The sequence below is a fragment of the Epargyreus clarus genome, unplaced genomic scaffold (genome assembly GCF_041222505.1).
Source record: "Epargyreus clarus isolate Ecla_fem2 unplaced genomic scaffold, WU_Ecla_fem_2.2 ptg000003l, whole genome shotgun sequence".
Classification (NCBI taxonomy): Eukaryota; Metazoa; Arthropoda; class Insecta; order Lepidoptera; family Hesperiidae; genus Epargyreus; species Epargyreus clarus.
The window spans coordinates 9,119,674-9,139,502 of record NW_027332211.1 but is presented as its reverse complement, the minus strand read 5'-3'; the positions used below and the strand labels follow the sequence as shown (position 1 = coordinate 9,139,502).

General features: G+C 34.4%; 2 protein-coding genes across 4 annotated transcripts; one reads left to right on the top strand and one right to left on the bottom strand.

Moving 5' to 3' along the window:
- Positions 1-2,127: 2,127 nt before the first annotated feature.
- Pfk (ATP-dependent 6-phosphofructokinase) lies at positions 2,128-14,313 on the bottom strand. 3 transcript variants are annotated; one of them, XM_073087250.1, is made up of 15 exons: positions 14,207-14,313; positions 13,767-14,077; positions 13,148-13,352; positions 11,431-11,585; positions 10,964-11,072; positions 9,428-9,616; positions 8,967-9,110; positions 8,489-8,623; positions 8,009-8,172; positions 7,263-7,404; positions 6,614-6,796; positions 6,282-6,351; positions 5,850-6,074; positions 4,171-4,372; positions 2,128-2,500 (listed from the first exon to the last, which is right to left on the bottom strand). In XM_073087250.1, exons 2-15 carry the CDS (start codon positions 14,048-14,050, stop codon positions 2,359-2,361), a joined length of 2,349 nt encoding a protein of 782 aa, XP_072943351.1. In that variant the 5' UTR covers positions 14,051-14,077; positions 14,207-14,313; the 3' UTR covers positions 2,128-2,358. The 3 variants fall into 3 exon arrangements, with proteins under 3 accessions (XP_072943351.1, XP_072943359.1, XP_072943348.1); XM_073087258.1 differs by lacking the exon at positions 10,964-11,072 and adding an exon at positions 10,760-10,868; XM_073087247.1 differs by lacking the exon at positions 10,964-11,072 and adding an exon at positions 10,413-10,521.
- Positions 14,314-14,526: 213 nt separating this feature from the next.
- ari-2 (E3 ubiquitin-protein ligase ari-2) lies at positions 14,527-19,380 on the top strand. The gene is made up of 8 exons (XM_073087315.1): positions 14,527-14,969; positions 15,054-15,300; positions 15,407-15,582; positions 16,214-16,399; positions 16,811-16,996; positions 17,163-17,279; positions 18,441-18,593; positions 19,061-19,380. The coding sequence occupies exons 1-8, from the start codon at positions 14,748-14,750 to the stop codon at positions 19,229-19,231; spliced, it is 1,458 nt and encodes a 485-aa protein (XP_072943416.1). The 5' UTR covers positions 14,527-14,747; the 3' UTR covers positions 19,232-19,380.
- Positions 19,381-19,829: the final 449 nt, after the last annotated feature.

Here is a 19,829-nt window from a genome sequence, read left to right as displayed (position 1 = left end):
GTTTAACTTCATTAAATTTAAAAAATATATAATTCAAAGAAAATAATACATGCTGAATATCAGGTCTTCTACTATTTCTAAACGATGTATTTATTCGCCTAATAATTCAATAAATGTAAAGGATGTCATACTGTTTATGGTATATCTCATAAAAAGTGAGGAATTTATTGTATTTCTACGACCTCACGTACGACCGATATCACTAAATATTATTGTATCATACCCACAGAACAATGAAAAATAGATACCAATCTATAACATAAAGCAGTTTTCAATAATGATTTACTTCAATTTTTAAAATGCTTCGAACATTATTTGCTACGAGTTAGGGCAGGGTCGTACTGACACGTATCGGCTCGTATCGAGCTACAGGCTGTTTCCTATATAACAATGTGTAAAGAAAGTTAAAAGTTAATGTATTTTATACATTACTAGAAATACTGTTTTTACCATAGATTAGTAGTTTTTACTAATAATTTTGATATTCTTAATTAATAAGTGGTCTTTTTTTAATTTCCCAGAAATCGATTTTTGATCGATTGTGATACTTAACTTAAACTTTATTCATCGTTATTGATATGAAAAGTCGACATATACACTCCAAAAATAATGCTAATTTAATAGGCCATGGCGTGGTATTCATCTTTAAAAAGAAAAATAAAGGAGATTATGGCGGGAAACAACACACACACGGACGAAGGTGAATCAAATAAGGTTGAAATTATGTAATAATTATAATTGTATAATTGGTGTGTTACTATACCTTACAGTATCAATAGTAATTAAATAATTATATGTACTGTAACAGGGGAAATAAAAAAATATGTAAGTAAGTAGCAAGTTTATTGATGTTAACTTAGGCACATCAAAACAAACACGATGAGACATTTTGTTACTTGTGAAAAATATTTCCATGAAACAAAATATCATAGTATGTTGTATGTATGTTTTATAATACAAAATTACGTGTCATATTCCAATATGTATAATTATGGCAGCATCTTTATAACATTCCAAAAAAGAGAAAATCAAACATAGTTAATGTACTATGAGGTAGATGTTATAAACATTTTGTGATTTTCTGTAGCACTTTAATGAAATTTGAAAATCTCCTTTTTGTATTTTGCTTCTAGAAGTTTGCTTCTACTGACTTATATATGTAAACATTTTTTTAGCGTGTGAGCTAATAATGAGAAAATCAAAATAACAATATTTCATTCACAAATAGCTATTTGTGAATGAAATATTTTGTAAGCTAGGTTTTCGTAAAATGAGTAATTTATACGTTTTTATATATTGTTAGTTCTATTAATTCGCTAGGAATATCATGCTGTTTTCGCTTGAGATATTAGATTCGTGAACTCATCACACTTAAAGCTGCCCACTAAAAATACTTCACATTACTAAATATATGTTGCTATGCGCTATAAGCTATTATACTATAAGCTATAAGCTATTATACGCTATAAACATTGTATTACAATAATAGAGAACATCCAACTATTGTGACTCTCTACGATACTTTATGAAATGTAAATATAAACAAAAAATAAATATTATAATGATTATGAAAAGTATCCTTATAAGAGAACTAGAACATATTTACACTTAGAATGTTTTTGGTAGCTCTTTATTACAGATAACAAAAAACATTTAAGTAAAATTAAATCATATACACTATGAAGACATGATTTCGTAAGGAACTTATAAAATTATCTAAAATTTGTGTATAATTAAACCATATAAAATATATATTAATATATTTTTGCAATATAATTGAAAAGATTTTTATTAAATAAACTCCAAGAATTCTCATGATTACCTTTTGATTAAAAAGTTAACATACTCGAGTATGCATATACATATCTAATTATATAAAATTAATCTCTTGATTAAACATTCCAATATAATGTCAACCATAATACTTTAGTAGTACATTTTTTCTAGAAATGCTAAACGCCCATACATGCAATCGCAGTACAGAAAAAGCCAGCATTCGGGAGTAGGCGACCGACACTCGCGATGTTGTGTACGAATGACCCCACGTTTATACATAAGTCGCTTTCTTACGACAACAATTCAAGGCTGTAGAACTGTTTTAAGTTCATCCCTAGTTCTGTCTTGTAAAGCTACTGGTGTTAGGGGTTGAAGGCAAAATTAGACGTTTCTATTTCAGCCGTAAGATGTAGCGTGAAGTTTTTTATCATCGACCTTAAATAAGAGGCTTTTTGTTGACCTGGAATACGTGTGTATCTCGTGCGTGTCGGTCATTCTCCTGTTTCGCCTAAGAGCGATTTACATCGAGACAGACCCAAAAAGCTAGAAAGATCTACTAATTCACAGATTATTAAAAAACATTTAGATGACATTCTCAGAGTCAATCTCTCCTTGCTCCACGGTCATGTACATGCCCTCCTCTTCATATGTGGAGTCGTGCTTGGCCAGAATCCTAAGCAGCGGACGCAGTTTCATCCACCATTGCTGCTTTGGTATTCTTTGTCTGCAAAAATAAGAAACAATGTTTAGATACCACCGATTATTATTAATAAATAAACGAATTTTTAAATATATCTTAAACAAGTCCTTAATGATCTTAAATTGCCTCTTAGTAACTCAAAAGGAATATCTTGCATTATGTTATTATGTAATAACAGCGGTGTTAGGCGCTGCTGTTTTCCGTTTTGAAGGATGTAGTAAGGGAGACAGACTTTTCCGAGGCGTTCCAGCTTAGTCCTCAGGGGTAGCGGCGCATCTGTGGCCGACCTCAGGTAGGAATATCTAATTCTATCTGGGGTTGATTACAGATGTCCATGGGCGGCAGTAGCCACTTACCATCAGGTGGACTGCATGCTCGTCTGCTACGCCTATATTATAAAAAAAATCAATGAAATAAATCGTTTGGATTAAACTATTTTTTAAATAATACATTATATTCGAAACATTGAAATGTCCGAACACTAGCAACAACAAGTGAATTAATTAAAAAATCAAAAACCCGACTGCACTAAAAAGTAGTAGAATTTCCAAAACCAGTGAAATAGGCGTTTCATTATTTTTACCCAAAAAGCCAAATACAAAGTTTCAGCATAGGTATCTGCTTCAAAATCAAAAGATGTTCAAACAATGTTATCCTATTTTATCCTCGTAGTGCTCATTTACACTATATAAAGGTCCTATGTGTAAAATTACAGCACGCGGTTTTCCTTTGGGTTGATCTCTGGCACAGCAACATACTCATTTAGTCAGACAGTCATCTCGACGTGTTGTACATGTATATATTGTGTAATGTATGTGTCTCATTTTAATTTCCTTTATTTTGATACCCTACTCAATAGGTTTGGTTAACTTTTTTTAAAATGTGTTACTATTTCGCAAAAAGTCCACCATTTACGCTCTATAAAATATATAACTTCAGTAATACAAAGTTCCAGTCATTATTTTGCGTCGTTAGGGGTAGAATTACATTATTTTTATCCAGCAAGCCAGATACAAAATTCCTAGTGATTGCTTCAAAATTGACGGTTGTGCAAATGAACTTTTAACCCTTATTTTATCTTCTACGGGGTTGATTTTTCGGAAGGGGATAAATAGGTGTGTACTTATTCCTATCCAGAGAGTCAAATACTAAATTTTATAGTAGTTGCTTCAAAAATAAACAATTAAAAAAAAACTGACATCCCCTATTTTACCCTTTTAGGGGTAGAATTTTGCAAAAGGCCTTTCTTAGTACTTATTTACTCTATATAGCGAACCTATGTGAAAATTTTCAGAACTCTAAATTGAGCGGTTTTGGCTGTACGTTGATTTCTGAATAATGAAAAAATTCATTTAGTTTGTCAGTCAGTCAGTCACCTTGCTATTTTATATATATACAAATATGTTTTTATAATCTCCGTTTAATTTACTTTCATTTGATACCCTATTCGATAGGTTCGGTTAATATTTTTTTTAAATATGTTCGTATTTCGTGCCAAAAAGCCGCCATTTTGATTTTTTTCTTCTAACACCCATCTAAGAACACTCGGGTCATTGAAACGAATATAATGACACATTAATTGTCGAAATTCATCCAGCCGTTTGTTAGGTCGGATCAAATAAAGAAAGACAAACATACAAGATGTGCGCGAAAAACATAACCCTTCCTTGGCAGTCGGGTAAAAAATTACTTACGCGAAGTTAGTCTGAGCCTTGAGCTCCTCTAGTGGGGTAAACTTATACTGGCGTTTGACTACACCTAACAAGCATGCAGTATCGGGCCCGTTGGCCGGGCCCTTCTGGATGGCTTCAACGAGCCAGTGCAGACATTTAGCCGCCATCTTTGTGCCCATGTTGCGGTCGAACGGTGTCGGCGATCCACCTTGCTGCATATGACCTGGAATAATAAAGAGAAGTGTGTTGCTATAGAAGATAATAATTATATCCTTGTATTATACAGGGTGAATTTTTAAAACGGGCCTTCAGGGCCAAATCCGAAACTATAAGGATTAGCGAAAAATGCTGAAAGGAGTTACGAGGCCGATTTTGATAAAAACTAAAACTGCATCATTACTTTTTTAAAATAACTATTTCCCTAGCCGGGAATCGAACGAGTTCATTTTGAAAAAAAAATGCACCCTCTATATTATTCCACTATCTGATAGTGTTGCTTATAAGGATCAAAATCTGGAAAGTAATGATAAATGACAAACTAAAGGAAAAGCCTCAATTTTAAGAAAATACATATTTTTTCATATTAATTTGGCAGTTAAGTTCCCGCCATTCATCAATTTAAACATTTCGTGTATTAACATTTTTTTTGGCTCAATGTTTCTAATCATTCGAAATGGACGTTTTGTATCCCAATAATTTATATTTTTATGTCCGACTTAGCTAAGGTTATTTTTAGGACCATTAAAATAGATTTACTTGCTATGGGCGGAGTTTCGTTTAATACAGATGTAATGTTGACAATTTGCGAGAATTACTTTTTAGATTCAAATCCGAGTGATTACTAAAAAAAGAGATATAGAAAATCATATTTAACGTTGAAACGAAGTTGTAAACAACAAACAATAAGATTTTAATATTTAAAGATTTTAATATTATATGATTTTAATATAAAAACGGCGGTAACTTATTTGCCAAACTATTACTCTCTCATACTAAGCTGTATGTCATAGTCATAACATCGAATAATTAGTTGATTAACCAACAAATTCTTCAATGGTATGACTTATGTCTGTTTCTAAAGAATTATACATAAATCATTTGTTATGTATATCATCCATACATTGGCATATTAATCCTTAAGGATTAGTACTCCAATGTAAGGAAAAATACGTATTTTCTTCAAAATTTTCCTTTTCCTTTAATTTGTCACATAACATTACTTCCCAGAATTTGATCCTTGTAAGCGACACTATCAGATAGTGGAATAATATAGAGGTGTATTTTTTTTTCAAAATGAACTCGTTCGATTCCCGGCTAAGGAAAAAAATATTTTAAAAAATAAATGATGCAGTTTTAGTTTTTATCGAAATCGGCCTCGTAACTCCTTTCAGCATTTTTCGCTAATCCTTATAGTTTCGGATTTGGCCCTGAAGGCCCGTTTTAAAAATTCACCCTGTATATATTTAAATATTCAGTGTTAATTAATCACAGATATCTGTAACCCTATAACCGTTTGTTAACCTGTGTGTCTGATTTATCTAGAACTGAATACAAACTTGTTGCTACCCTTGAGTGACTCGATTAAATTGACCTTTTAGTAACAAACAAAACGGGGCAAAAGATTGAGATGGACACAATTAGATTAGAAGTGTGACGGTGGCCGCGTAGGTTGCTGCTTGTCATACAAAATGCCTACATACCCAACACATTCATCCTGGCAGTGAACAGTCCCTTGCCCTCTTCAGAGTAGAGACGGTAGATGAATTCAGTGTTATAGTTGTCATTGGCCTTCTCGTTCCGCAGGATGAGGCCTCGCTGGATGCCACCCGTCATCTTGGACGCGATGTGGTACACGTCTTGCTGCAGGTCCTTGATGGAGAACTTCTCTTCGTAGATGTAGGCCGCGTCCGCACCGCCGGCCAGACCTGTGATGTATTTACGTGTAGAACAGAAAGAACTAATGAAATGGATAGATAGATAGATTCGCTTAAATTTATTGCACTTGTTCTGATTAAGTAATAATATTTGAACATATTTGCCACATATATATGTATTAAGAATTCGTTTGTCACAATTTATAGGTATAATACTTGGTATATTAATAAAGTACTTTACTAAAATTGCATTCATACCTGCTAAAGTAGCTAGATATCCACAGAATCCACCCATAGTCTCAATTATGAACACACGTCGTTTGGTTCCCTGGAAGAATTTAATAACATTAGGCAGACGGAATATATAAATGTCATCATATTATAAACTTTTACACATTGTGTTTGTGTTTATGTTGTTATATATGCTTTTCTTTAAAAATCATAGAAAACATCATCATCAGTAACAGTACGAGATGTGACTACATTACATGATTACAGTCTTGTTATGTTTATTATCTCTTTATTATTTGATGGTGTTAAATTGAATGATTGATGCAGTGAATTAAAAAAGCGTGTTAAAAATAAATTACCTGCGCAGATTGGCGGATGCGATCACAAATCTCAGTGATCTCGTTAAGTGCGGTGTCGGCGCCGAGCGAGAAGTCGGTGCCGGGCACGTTGTTGCTGATGGTGGACGGCACCACCACTAGCGGCAGGCAGAACTCCGGGAACTGCGCGCGTGCGTCGTAGATCTCCAATGCCGCTTGGTATGCCTTCGTGGAAAAAAATTAAATGTAATGTTACAAAAATCCCTAATATTATAAAAATCTTGTCCTCAACAGCTATCATCAGGTTAATATAAGTTACTATAAGTTTTACTATACTATCTTTTTATCTACTGCGCTATATAAGCCTTACCTGACCATGGCCAAGTGCAGCAAAAAAATATAATTTCTTTAAGCATTAACACTTAGGTCTAGAAACGACAAATAGCCCCCTATTTGTCGTTTCTAGACCTAAGTGTTAATAGCAATGGGACGACTAAAATGGTAATTAAGCTATAATCTACTTACACTGTAAAAAAACACAGTACAAACAATGTAAACGATTGTGATAAAAGCAAAAGATTGTCCGTATTTCGCTCCTCAATATATTATTATATTATATTTGTACAGATGAACGCAAATAACAAAGAAATTAGTAACTAACTTTTTTTAATTGTCATTTTTTTACGCTTACCTCAAATCCTCCGATAATCAGCAGACCTTGAATGTTAAATTGTTTGATGCGAGCGGCGATTTCGCCTTTCTTGTCCCCGGGTAGAGTACGCTTTGTTCCCAGGAACGCACCGCCCTGACCCACCCATCCAGTTACGTCAGACCTTCACCCACAATCAAGACAATTTCAAGACATTTTTTTTGTAAATAACAAGAATTCATATCGTATACTATTACAATATATTCCTACTTGAATGCAATAAAACTTTAAGAAGGTAAATATTAAGGTGCAAATAGCGTAACTCATTGATACGAATCGTGAAATATATTAATAGAACTGTTTTTAGCTCTTGAACACGTGGAACTAATTGCGGGTGATCTGCGTATGATTAACTACGTTCTTTAGATTATTGAAGGTCAGTAGAATTTAAAAGCTAATCTAAACAACGGGAAATTGATTCACAGGCACACAAATGGTGGTGTAAATCCCTAGAAATATTATAAATGCGAATGTAATTTTGTTTGCTTGTTTTTTTGCTTACTTGCTAAACTCTCACACCTTAACTACATAGCCGACTGTCATGAAATTTTATAAATACGTTGTCAGGGTTTCACAAAAGGCCATATGGTACTTTTAATCACGAAAAAAAGTAACATTCTCCAGAGGTAGATAAAAACCTGTGGTCTCGCCAGTAAAGCCGCGAATAAAGCACAATTACTTAGCACTAATTAGCACAATTATATACTTTAGGTTTATAGTATAGTTACCATTCCATCTTAACGATGTTCCCGCTGATGAAGCCCTCCATGCCGTCGTGTATGCCGAGCACGGTGTCGCCGCGGTAGATGCAGTTCCGCACGAAGGAGCGCACGGCCGCGTTCATACCGCACGCGGGTGCGCCCACGTGCATCACCGCTAGGGTGAGGCCCTCCTTTATATGTAGATTTTATATTCATTATATTCAAGTGAAACTTCTGAACGGTGATTTTATCGATAAGTGGGCGAGATTTGAGCGTAAAAATGTTGATATTTTATTTTCTAACTTAATAAGTATATTTTATAATAGAAATACTATGTTTCTATAAATATTATCGTTTTTAAGTAGTTGCCCGTCGATCACGTGTATGTTGCGAAATTTTATTTTTTTATCTGATACTAGATTTAGATAGAAACTGTAGCAATATTTGTAATTATAGCTTCGTGATCAGTGACTGTAGAAGTATGTGTTAAGAAACGAATGCACTCACCGATGGTTTTCCAGATTCGTCGAAAGCTTCCTTAGGGGGCTTAAGGCGGGTCAACATTTTGTAAGTTTCCAAATTTCGTGCAAAGCTACGCCCACGCAGCTGCACTGCAAGATCCCAGTTCTTGTCTGCCATAGCCTGTAAACATTATAATATTAACACATACTTGCACACTTATATGATTTATTCAACATATATTAATTTTTAACCATATCATACCTATTTTTTGGCAGTGAAAAAGCCCTACTTATCTCATTCACACTAATAAGTAGTAGTAGTTAGTCTTAATACAGGCGAGGTAATTGCTGCTGTTTTTCTGTTTGATCTTGTAAAAGGGTGTGTTTTAATCCGAACTAAGGAACGAATTCAATTCTATTTGGAATTGATGACGAATGTTCATTGGCAGCAGTGGCGTCATTGATCATTGACCTTGTCACCATCAGATGGACTGCACGCTTCTTTGTAAAACAAAAGACGTCACCTGACCGACAGCCTTGGTCCGTCGCACGCACTCCATGAGCGGCAGGCGCACGGCCTGGTTGCCGTCCAGCGTCACCACGCACGGCTCCGTCTCCGGCGTCGCCTCCATCAGCGCCATCACCGCCTCCGCGCCCATACGACAACCCTGCACAAAGTATTATATAAGTGTATAGTTTTACTTTTCTGCCAAGAGTTAAAGTACTCCTTATTTTCTTATATTCTATACAATGTAGTCTTATGAGAGTTACATTCAAATCGATTTTCAAGAATCAACAGGAGGACATCCTAAAAGTGGCCCGGCATTCTTTTACATCTAAATACACAATAAAAAATCTTTGTGGTAAATTTGAAGACAAGTAATGACGGGCTAAAGACTTTTTGAATATGTAATAAATGTAAGGTAATTCATGTTTTCCAATACAAAATACTTAAATTAATATTGAAAGTTATTTAAGGTCTTACCAATATTCTATCAAACGCGGACGGCGAGCCACCACGCTGTACGTGACCGAGTACAGTGATGCGCGTGTCTTGCTGCAAGTTGTCCACTACCACTTTCTTCACCAGCTCGGCGGTAATCGGTTTTCCTTCGCGGTCGATAGCACCCTCCGCAACGATAATAATATTCAGACGTTGACCCGACTTCCTTTCCTATATATAAATACCATATTAAATAAATCTTGTCAAAAATGTAGGAAATGCATATTATACAGTACTTTCAATATCTACTACAAATTCATATATTCGAAAAATTATGCTAGAGTAAAATATTTTTCTATAGTTTAAAAATATTCTTAGAAGTGGAAAAAATGATTACAGTAGAGTAAAAACTGTAAATATTACAAACTACAAGGCCGCTTACCCATAGTAACGAAATAATGGCGGGCGGGACCGCTGCAGAAGTTTCCGTGCGTAAGCGCGGTTACGTTTTACGAAAACATGCAATTAGCAATTAGGTTCTCCTAATAGTTGAGTTTAGCAATTGACATAGGAGAGAACTGTATCATGCAATATTATATGGATTATTGGGAGACATTACCTGAAGGTATTATCTTAATTGTTGTAAATACTAAGTACAGTGTCAAGTAATATATATTAGGTACATTGTGCGTATAATTTAGAAGTAAAATATAATTGTGTAAATGTAGTGAATACCATATCCATTATGTACTTTTATATACGAAGTACATACACCAACAACACACAATTGAAGCAAAGCAATTAAACAAATTTATACACGAGTCTCGAAGCAATTGATCAAGATAAATTTCAAGTGTTAATTGAAGTTAATGGCAAACTAGTGGCTCTGAAAATTCATAAACAGACACAGACAATAATAAAATTTACAGACATTACATAACAGACAATAATTAAATTGTGCCAATAGTATGCGTTATTGTGTGTTATAAGTATAAGTGTACAGTGCCACTCAATTAAGCCAGCGTACCTGCTGCAATCGTTTGCAAAGCTTTTCAACCCAATTATTGGGAACAGGGTCCTCGGGAATGAATACTTGGTCTGCTTCGCTCGCCAGAGCGGCCACTAATGCCAGATAACTGCAACAAGCAGCCCGACCATAATGGACCATGCAAATGACACCCAACATTTTTACCCACCCATCACAACAATGATTATAGGAAATTAAGTAATGGATTGACAACAATTTTGAATACTGTGATAATACATATATTTTAATAAAAATAGCCAATTGAATCCGCCAATTACAAAATGAGGATGATTGTTAAATAAGTGATCCTGCTCCCAGTGCATAAAAATAATTTATTAATTTCTTGCCTCAGCAATTTTTGCACACATCTTTTTATCCCAATTGAGAGGCGCTGGGTCTTCGCAAATAAAACTATAAGTAGCGTCCGTACAGAGGGCGGTGTAAACTGCAAGAAAACTAAAAGGGAACTTAGAATTGCAAGGGATATCTATTGAAGTATAGTAGGAAATCACAAGGTGGTGAAGGGCAAGATATGACAAAATATCGCTTGCCTGTTCTAACTTATCGCAAAGTTTATCTTTCCAATCAGGTGAAGGCGGCGCCTCGGGGACAAAGACAAAATCGGCTTCTGATGACAATGCTGTGACCAGAGCGAGATATCTACAGCAATAAACTTCTGTTATTTCTAATTGACTACCTACATCACAGTAATATTCTTATTTCAATCCATCATTTATAAAAACAATGTGAATATCCATTTATATTGGCTACACATTGTTTCAGAGAAATATGACAAACACAAATTATTTTGGTACTTAAACATAACAATCGAACAGTTGTCATAAGGAAATATAGTGTACATTACAAAAACTTGGGTTGGGCACAACCAACTATAATTAATTATACATAACAAATTCCAATAATATTAATATTTATTTACATTAGCATACTAAATTAGTCAATAAATCAAAGGGCTCTTCATAATTATAAATATTTTCTATATACTTGTCCACCTTACCCACAATGTCTGCCCATAACCTCCATAATAAATGTTCTTTGATGGGAGTATGCTGTGCTGACAATGGCATCAATGGCTTCAATGATGCGGTGCAAAGCTGAGTCAGTTCCTATTGTCATGTCAGTACCACAGAAGTCATTGTCGATGGACCCCACCTAAAAATTATGCTTATAAAAATACCTATATATAATACCTTTCTTATATAACTATATTTGGCAACAGTTCTCAAGCTGTTGTCTTGGTTTGCAGGGATGATAATGCACTCACCGGCACAAAAACTTGGCCAAGTGTAACATTTGTGATAACTTTAGTTTTTTTTAGTTCACACTGCAAGTTTAGGCCAATTTTTATTGCTGTCCTATTAACTTCTTTAATCATTTTTACACATAAATAATGTTTTTTTAAAGTTTATAATTAAGTTCAAGTGCAAAGTCACATTTACACAAAATTAAACACTGCAGTTTTGACCACTAGCAATTAAAAACTGTTTGGTCTTTGATAACATGTTGACTTTTTAATGTTGTGTGTTTCCTCCTCAAGCCCTTATGACCGCCTGCAATCGGTCTAGCATGTTTTGGATGATATTTTTGATGTCTACTTGCGATAAATCGCGCCAGGTAGTCAGAGCAGCATCTCGAAGCTGGCGAAAGGTTTGTGGCGGGTTCGATGCTGCTTTAATTGTCGTTTTTAGCTTATCCCAAATGTACTCTATTGGGTTTAAATCAGGGTCGCGAACTGGCCACTGCAATGTTTGGACACCAACCCCTTGAACCCTAAAACTAAAACCCTAGCCCATTGTTCATGAAACCAGTGAGCATGTTCGCGGTCAAATTAAAGTCGAGCTGCTCTATGCTGTGTGAGAAGCTTAGGTGGTGATGTGCAACGTACACCGCCAGTACCTGGTCTGCGTGTGCAGCGGCCGGTCTCTTGGTACCGTTTTAGTGCATATTGCATTGAAGAACGTGGTATGTTAAGGATAGTAGCCGCTTTACGTTGGGTCATCTCTTTTTCGACTAATGCCACTGCTTGTGATACCTGTTTTAGTGACGAAGGCATTTTCATGGATCCTAAGGCACCTTTAGATGTTTATTTATCACAATAAATCAAAGAACTTTGACTACTTCACACTTGCAAATTCCAGAACACAATTTAAAACACAGTGTTTGTCGATAAATGACATGGTTCAACTAAACATCAGAACCCAAACCAAAATGCACTTCAACTTAGTTAATTACCCTCTTAGAATTAACATAAACATTATTTCTATCCGCTTATACAATAAGAACAAAGTTAGACACACTTAAAGATTTGTTATCGCATATCATAAGTTTGGCCAAAATTCCGTGCCACTGAGTGCATATTCATTATAATTGATATAGCCTATATTTCACATACAAGTTTTCCAACGTAATACTCAGAGGTAGCGTTGCTTCTGAGATCAACTTAGGTAAGATTGTGTAGTATTTTACAAAATTTTTTGGTGACCAATAAATTACATATTTTTTGTCATCTATGATGCTTTATCAAAATGATAGGTATTAGAAAACTGGTAAATGAATTTCATCAATGAATAGTAAAAGTACTAAGTCATAAAACTATCCATTTGTTATATAATTTAAAATTTAATACTAAAAAGATCACTTATGATGTATTATAAAAATAAAATAATACATAAAATGAAATTATAAGAGAAAGATTATATAAAAAAAATAAATACCATTCCAGCAATATGCAGATATTTATATTTTTCTCTTTGGTCCTTTGTGATCTTATTGTTTTCGAGTAATTCATCAAGTAAGCTGGACCACTCTTGACGGAAGAGATTGGCACCAGTCAGGGATCCATCACCTCCAATAACAACCAAGTTGGTGATGCCACGGGTTACCAGATTGTAGGCAGCCTTCAAACGTCCTTCACGCTTGCTGTAATTTTTCATTTAATATAATTAAATCTGTTTAAGTACTTACAGATTGAAATATTTCCTGATGTTAAATAATTTCTATTGGTGCTTAAAAATAAAATTAAAAGAAATCATTAAAAAAATAAGAAGCAGAAATTTAATAAACATATGTGCCAAAACTATCTGAGCAAGGTCTCAAATTTATTTCTGAATGCAATAAATTATAAGCCAATGGCAAGGAATATTCCGTACAACCATGCATTTATACATTTAATAAAATTGAAAAAATATAAAAGAAATATTTCTTCAAAACATAATTCATACACAATTATAATTATAATAAAATAATGATGTCATACTACAAAATAATAATATAAATAGTAGTTTTCTCCTAATTCAGCTGAAATAAATAGTTTTAAATTGATAGATTACTTACATAAAGTCCATACATCTTGCAGAACCAATGATGGTACCACCCTTGTGAATAATGGAACTGACAGAGGACCAGTTGGCTTCTTCAATGTTATCACCACCATCCACCATTCCCTGGTATCCTTCACGGATGAAGTAAACTTTACATCCCAAGTAAATGCCCATTCGCACTACCGACCGGACCGCAGCATTCATACCCTGGGAGTCTCCACCGCTGGTGAAGACCGCGAGGCCTTTCCCCTTATGGGACCCTCGTTCTATAAACCTTTGTGACGTCGACCCATCCATCTTCACCGCTTAATTGTTATCTATCACCTACAAATTTTAAACAACAAATTATAAATGATATTGTTAACCAATAATCATACATTTATTTACTAAGCATTATGACCACTTATAGAAGGCATCAACAAAAATATTTCTATTTAAGAACTTTCTACGCACCAAAATGAATTTTCAAAATTTGTAACAATTCAAACGCCAGGAAGGTGAACTTCACCAAGCCAAGGTGACCTTTAGGCTTTGACGTTAATAACAGACTTGACAATTTGACAATGACAGAATAAAGTAAATTATATTTTGGCAAGGATATTTTAATAAATTTCAATTTTCAGATTCAGTTCTCTTTAAATTTCTGATTGCTTTTATAAATAGAGAGTATCTATTTCTAATTGTGTATAAATTAAGGTTACAAAAGTTGATTAATTAAGTATTTAAAAAAATCGGCCGATAAGATGGAATCTAGGGCCATTAATATAAAAAAAAAACGTTTACAAAGACAGACTGACAAAACAATAAATAAATAGCGATTTCTTCTTTCACATCAATTCAAATGAAATCGTGATAGGAAAGTGGGGAAAATTCTTTCCTTTTTTCGTTGGGATGTTGTGTTACGAGATCGATTTTGTTTTCAATTTTTCGGGGGATTTCGTCTGTTCTTGTTGTTAACCAAATAAGTACTCTTACCACCCGGACATTCAACAAAATGTCTGCGGAATCTGATATGGAATATTCGGACAACGACGGTGACGACTATGATTACTACGGAGAACAAGATGATTGCGATATGGAGCAAGTGGATCGGAGTAAATCTGATCCAGAGTACTTTTTGTATTCGTGTTTGAAAGTAGAAGAGGTGGAGAAGTTACTGAATGAATCGATCGAGCTGCTCAGCAATAGCCTTCAAATTACGCCTTCACTCGCTAAAGTTTGTATTTTTGTTATTTTTGTACGATTTTAGTCTTAATTATTGATTTATATTTGTGATGACACTTAAAAATTTCGTTTGCAGGTAATGTTACACGCTTATGAATGGAATGCTCAAGAGATTATAAATAAGTACAAGGAGAATGCTAACGAGGTCTTGGTGTTTAGTCGCGTGAAACCACGCTTACCAACAGTGCAGGTGGGCTCCAGTCGTACGGTGTGTGCTGTGTGCGCCAACACGCCACCCATGCAAACATACAGTGCTCTGGCCTGTGGGCACTACTTCTGCAATGATTGTTGGGGAATGCACTTTGAAGTACAAATCATGCAAGGTATCAGATTTTTTTTTGCTTTTCGTATCTATTTGAAATTTAATACTAACATTTCTTACTACTATAGTAACACTAAAACATATTACTCATATATTCTTTTGTTTAGGTGTATCTAATACAATTCAGTGTATGGCTCAAGACTGTGAAGTGAGGGCTCCTGAGGACTTTGTTCTGTCTCATGTTGCTAAGCCTACTTTACGTGAGCGCTATCAGCAATTCATGTTTAAGGATCATGTGACATCTCACCCTCAACTACGATTTTGTCCTGGTCCTAATTGTCAGGTAAAAAAACTATTTTATTTTTTATGTACAAATTTATTATCAGTTTTGTTAATATTGAAGCAAAATATTGTGAGGAAACATTGTGCCTGAAAGATGAGAAGTGTACCAATGTGCACTTGGTCATTGTATTACAGACACACTTATGAGAGGCATTTAACTCAGTCCTTATGTTCACCACCATCACCTCAGAGTGCACTCCGGTTCTATCTGGTTATTTTTTATGGATGTCTATGAGAGGCACTTGCCACACATCATTGGGTATAGCGCGTGCTCATTTGCTCGTCCTATAATATGTAAAGGAAAAAAGACTAGCCTAGACCCTTTTTCCTATAAGAGGAGTAACATTTTTACATTAACTACAAGATGGATTATAACGACTAGTGAATTATGGTAGAGATATACAATAAAAAATATCAATTTCATTTGTGTAACAATGTTTATTCTACAGGATTTTAAAGAATCTTAGTGTTAATTTTCTGTGAGGTTCTGAGGAAATAAAGAATTAATGATTGCTGTTTTAAATATAAATATTTGTATAGTAATAGTTGCATGTAATGTTATTTTTACATATTTTCTGTTACTAGTGTTAATGTCAATATATTTAAAAAAATTATAACTTTATATATTTCAGTGGATATTTCAAGCATTCACCCGTGAAGGGGCACGTCGTGTGGAATGCCATGGTTGTGAATCACTGACATGTTTCTCTTGTGGAGCTCCTCATCATGCTCCAACTGACTGTTATACCATACGTCGCTGGCTAACTAAATGCGCTGATGATTCTGAAACTGCCAACTATATTAGTGCACATACGAAGGTAATAAGGAAAACAAATGAATTATATTTAGAATCCCACTCAGTCAGTGTTGATGAGGAAATTACACTATTTCCTAGATTACTCAGATACGGTAACAGATGCATTAAAACATACTGGTGGAAAGCAATTTAAATAGATTAAATTTGGAAAAAATATAATTTAATATGTATAAGTAAGAAATATATTTATTTTCTGAACCAGCTATTTTCTATATAAAATTAATTTGTTCAATCACTGGTGCAAAAAATTCAAAATTCAATAATCAAATCAATATAAATCTAAAAGTTCTGCTTAAGCCTAAAGATTGATTGGTAGAAAATGTTTCTAATACTAAGTCTTTCATACCACATATATTAAAAAAAATATATAGAATTATGGCATGACATAGTACATATGTTATTATGGTTTCAGGATTGTCCGAAATGTCAGATCTGTATAGAGAAGAATGGTGGTTGCAACCATATGCAATGTGGCGCGTGTCGTCACGACTTCTGTTGGGTTTGCCTCGGCGACTGGAAGTGCCACGGCTCCGAGTACTATGAGTGCAGTCGCTACAAGGAGGACCCGAATTTGTCTACCGACAGTCAGCACGCTCAGGTCATTAAGTTACGATTTTTAGCTATTTTTTGTGACAGTGTTACCTTAAAACTAGTACATCTTTATTCCTTATCATTTAGTGAAAGGTGCTGTATAAATTCGGTTCAGTCATTTTTGTACACTTTCTGCTGAAATAATATTATAAAATTATTATTTTTATTTACAGGCAAGAGAAGCTTTAAAAAAATACTTGCATTACTACGAAAGGTGGGAAAATCACGCTCGATCTCTGAAGTTGGAGGAACAAACTCTCGCAAATCAAAAAAGTCGTATAAATCAAAAGGTAATCTTGGATCCATACAAATAAATATACCTTTGTATTTGTAGTTGAAGCAAAATATTTCTAACGACTTAATTACCAATCTAACAAACCTAGTTAAATGAAACCACTTAATCACCAACTTAATTCCTTGATAGGCAGATTAACAAGTTTTATAAAAATTAATGAACAAATAACTAATGATCTGAAGGCTTTGAAGGTGTTAGAACCCTTTGCACTTTGACTTCGGCGGCATCACCGCTACACCTATTTCTACCTCATAACAGCAGTTTTATGCGCTGCTGTGTTCTGGTTTGAAGGGTGTGGTAAGTGAGACATACTTAGCCGAGGAATTCCAGCTTTGTCCTTAGGGTAGCGGCGCGTATCTGGTGTTGATTACGGATGTCCATGGGCGGCAGTAGCCACTTACAATCTGGTGGGCTGTATGCTCGTATGCTACTCCTATATAATAAAAAAAGGTATAATTAAACATCGGATTATATGCACTATCAAAATGCCGAAATATGCATGCAAATATGCACTGAAAAAGGGCGAAATATACACTAAAAGGACGAAATATGCAATATCAAATTACTATTTATTATTAAATCTTACGTTTATTTACACAAATTGATATAGAGTATCCAAGGTAAGATTTTTTAAGGGTATTTGCATTTCCAGGGTAATCTTTTTTTTATTAATGTCTGAAAACAATGAACATAATGGAAAAGTTGAAAAAATGTACCTATATATTTATAAAAAAAATATCTTTTCCGAATTCCTGAAAAATCAAGGTCATTGTCATCTAAACTTTTAGTATTTTGTGAGTGATCGTAATATTAATGTAAAATTTATGGTATGTTTGGATATGTTATGACAACGACATACGTATTAGGGTACTTTGACTACTACTGTTTACTTATTGGACAGGAAATTATATAAAATGGGCATCACCCAATGGTAATCTTACAGTTATATACCATAAAAACAATACGCCGAATAACATATAACTACTGATATCTGCGCTATCAATGAAAAAAGTACTAAAATATGCAATAACGCCAAAAAAGTGGCATTATATGCATTTGCATATGCAAATATGCAATTGCATGTAATCCGATGTCTAGTTATAATAATGACCTGTATATAAATATATATTTGAAAAAATATTTTATTATATTGCAGGTAATGGCGGGTGAAGGTACTTGGATTGATTGGCAGTACCTTTGGGATGCTGCCAGACTTCTCAAGCGCTGTAGATATACTCTACAGTACACTTACCCATATGCTTATTACATGGAGAATGGCCCTAGAAAAGAACTTTTCGAATATCAGCAGGTAATTTAATATTATCAGTATTATCACATAATTGTCATATAACTTTATATCTACAGTGTGATAGTCTTATTAATAGTCTACTCCACCATAATTTTTGTTATAAATAAGTTAAGAATCTATAACATTTATGGAACTTTTTGTGGTTCAAATGCAAAAACACGTTTTTACCTATTTCTGCAGTGCACCAGTGTTTGTTAATACTTATTTGAGGTGTTCCTTAGTTGTACACTAGAGGCTGTTTTATTTAGGTCTGTCATTAAATTGAATTACACAAAATTGGCTTACAATATCTACTTATCAAGAATGTTTCGTTAGAAAAAGCGAATACTTAAACGCCATATAAAGTGTCAATGGTTTTGTTTAAACTTATTTTTTAAACTTTATCTCTTTCCTTACAAACCCTGGGGTTTCGTGTCCTGTTTATTGTTAATAATGTACCATGATGCATTATGCAATTTTTCTTTCAGGCTCAATTAGAAGCTGAGATTGAGAATCTTTCGTGGAAAGTCGAAAGAGCGGAAACCACCGATCGTGGTGAATTAGAAAATCAAATGGATATAGCAGAGAAGAGGCGTACTACATTGCTCAAAGACTTCCTAGAATTCAATGCTAGTAATCCCACTAGTAGTAAAATATAACTCGAAATCAGATATTGCATTTTAAATAAGTATAACGATTAACAGTGAGCACCATTGTATAATATTTTTGAAAGCTATGTTTTCTTTTATGTTGCCAAAGTATATTTATTTTATGGACTTTGCAATAAAATAGAACAATAATAAAATAATGCAGTTTTATTGTACTCTAGACTTTTTTTTTTTTTTTATAATATGAGAGTAGCAGACGAGCATGCAGTCCACCTGATGGTAAGTGGCTACTGCCGCCCATGGACATCTGTAATCAACCCCAGATAGGATTAGATATTCCTACCTGAGGTCGGCCACAGATGCGCCGCTACCCCTGAGGACTAAGCTGGAACGCCTCGGAAAAGTCTATCTCCCTTACCACACCCTTCAAACCGGAACACAGCAGCGCCTAACACTGCTGTTATTAGGTAGAAATAGGTGTGGCGGTGGTGCCGCCGGAGTCGAACCACAAAGGGTTCTACCACCTTCAGGACTCATGTACTGTAACAAATAATATTATTTGATGCACTGCATTATTAAGTAGGTTAGGTTATATAGAGTAATTTAATGTTAGGGTAAAAAGTAACACTGGATACTGTGTTATGTGTGA

Bases quoted from the DNA above. Each gene is read 5' to 3' on its own strand.
- Pfk (XM_073087250.1), bottom strand. From the start codon at position 14,050: ATGGATGGGTCGACGTCACAAAGGTTTATAGAACGAGGGTCCCATAAG. The intron at 6,797-7,262 runs GTAAGCGTAAAA...TTTTCCACGAAG, and splicing joins TGATTATCGGAGGATTTGAG to GCATACCAAGCGGCATTGGA. The intron at 4,373-5,849 runs GTATGTAGGCAT...TTATTATTCCAG, and splicing joins TGCCAGGATGAATGTGTTGG to GTCATATGCAGCAAGGTGGA.
- ari-2 (XM_073087315.1), top strand. From the start codon at position 14,748: ATGTCTGCGGAATCTGATATGGAATATTCGGACAACGACGGTGACGAC. The intron at 15,301-15,406 runs GTATCAGATTTT...TCTTTTGTTTAG, and splicing joins TGAAGTACAAATCATGCAAG to GTGTATCTAATACAATTCAG. The intron at 16,997-17,162 runs GTCATTAAGTTA...TTTTATTTACAG, and splicing joins CCGACAGTCAGCACGCTCAG to GCAAGAGAAGCTTTAAAAAA.